Source organism: Aplysia californica, unplaced genomic scaffold (genome assembly GCF_000002075.1).
Source record: "Aplysia californica isolate F4 #8 unplaced genomic scaffold, AplCal3.0 scaffold00847, whole genome shotgun sequence".
Classification (NCBI taxonomy): domain Eukaryota; kingdom Metazoa; phylum Mollusca; class Gastropoda; order Aplysiida; family Aplysiidae; genus Aplysia; species Aplysia californica.
Window position 1 is genome coordinate 225,248 of NW_004798117.1, and position 1,478 is coordinate 226,725.

The following is a 1,478-nucleotide window of genomic DNA, read 5'->3' on the forward strand; positions in this document are numbered from 1 at the left end:
TGTGTGTGTGTGTGTGTGCTTGTGTATGTGTGTGCGTGTGTGTGATTATTACTATTTTTTTTGGCAAGGGTGGATAAGTTCATCGCCTATTCGTATGGAAAACCTTAACTAACTGTTGACAGAAAAGAAAAAAAATAGATAATAAATTGCAGAATTTTAAAATACACGCTCAGGTGTATTTGTAATAAATGATCTTTTGGTTGGCATCTTGACATCACTTCTCTGCTCACAATCTTGAGCTGGATGTCTTAGAGTGGGAATTTCTGGCTTTCTGCTTCCAAACAAAATATAAACATATAGTCGGGTTTAAAAGTAAAGCTAACCAGTATTTTTCTTTTCTCTCGATCTCATTTTCCTAGAGGGATAGAGCGCTATATAAATTATGTTATTTGTGGGTCATCGTCGTGAAATCAGGCGTTATAATAGCCAAAACAGTGAGTGAAATACGAGAAACAGACATTTTTTTACCCGTTGGTCAATTTTTATCGATTTTCTGTTGGCTCATCACCTTTAATATCCATCCAAAACATATTTCAGTGTGGATTTTACTTTTCTGAAAATAACCAAAACGTTGATCAAAGACACAAGAAATTCAAATTTCTAGTTTCCATGGACTCTCAATATTTTGAAAGTAACAAAAATTTAGCTACCAATTACTCGCTAGTTTGTCCTCTGACACCAGGCAACCCCACCTATTAAAATTAGATGGGACTTTCTCCCACAAAAGCAAGAACAATACAAGTTTTAAGATGATAGTAAGAGCTCCAAAACTTGGAAAGAGCCTTGTTCCCCCGCGTTACGACATGTTTATTATTTAATTTATTTATTATTGTTGCGAAAATGTTATGGACTCTATGGTTGTAATTATCATGTGAAAAGATTATATACATCATGTTTGTAGTGTCTCTACTTAATATCATTATTGTAATAGTTTCCCTTTTCTATATCTGATTCATACTAACTGATACTGTTCAGACTTAATCTGAATTTTTTTTTTAAATTAAAGAAAGCCGTTTTCATAATTCGGTAATTCCTACTTTCTGGAAGGTATTAATCTATCAAAGTTCATCTGACATTTTCGCAGATTTGAAAGAAAAACTGAACTAACCGATGACAGAAAATAAAACGAACAAAAATTAATATAAAACAATAATATTATGAAATAACATGAAGTGTCTCACCATCTGTGTCCGTCCTGTTACAGTTCTTGTCGTAGAGACCAAAGATGTGCTGAGGGTACAGGACCTCCATGAGGGAGCCGAACATAGGACAGGTGATGGGCGCCTCCGACATACGGATACACGTCTTGAACTGTTCGTACGACCTGCAATATAACATGGGAGTCAGAAGAAAACATTTTGGATTATTATCTCGAGTTATTTCTTCGAGAGAATGATATGTATCTCTCTATATATCTCAATTTCTCTCTTTCTTTCTCTCTCCCTCTCCTTCACTTTCTCTCTCTCTCTCTCTCTCTC

The 1,478-nt window shown here is 34.9% G+C and overlaps 1 protein-coding gene across 1 annotated transcript in view; it reads right to left on the bottom strand.

Moving 5' to 3' along the window:
• Positions 1-1,478, bottom strand: part of LOC101858973 — a 16,190-nt gene that overhangs the window by 2,990 nt on the left and 11,722 nt on the right. The window contains exon 7 of the mRNA XM_035972792.1: positions 1,182-1,324. Within this exon, the coding sequence (XP_035828685.1) occupies positions 1,182-1,324 (143 nt within the window). The remainder of the gene's footprint in view (positions 1-1,181; positions 1,325-1,478) is intronic.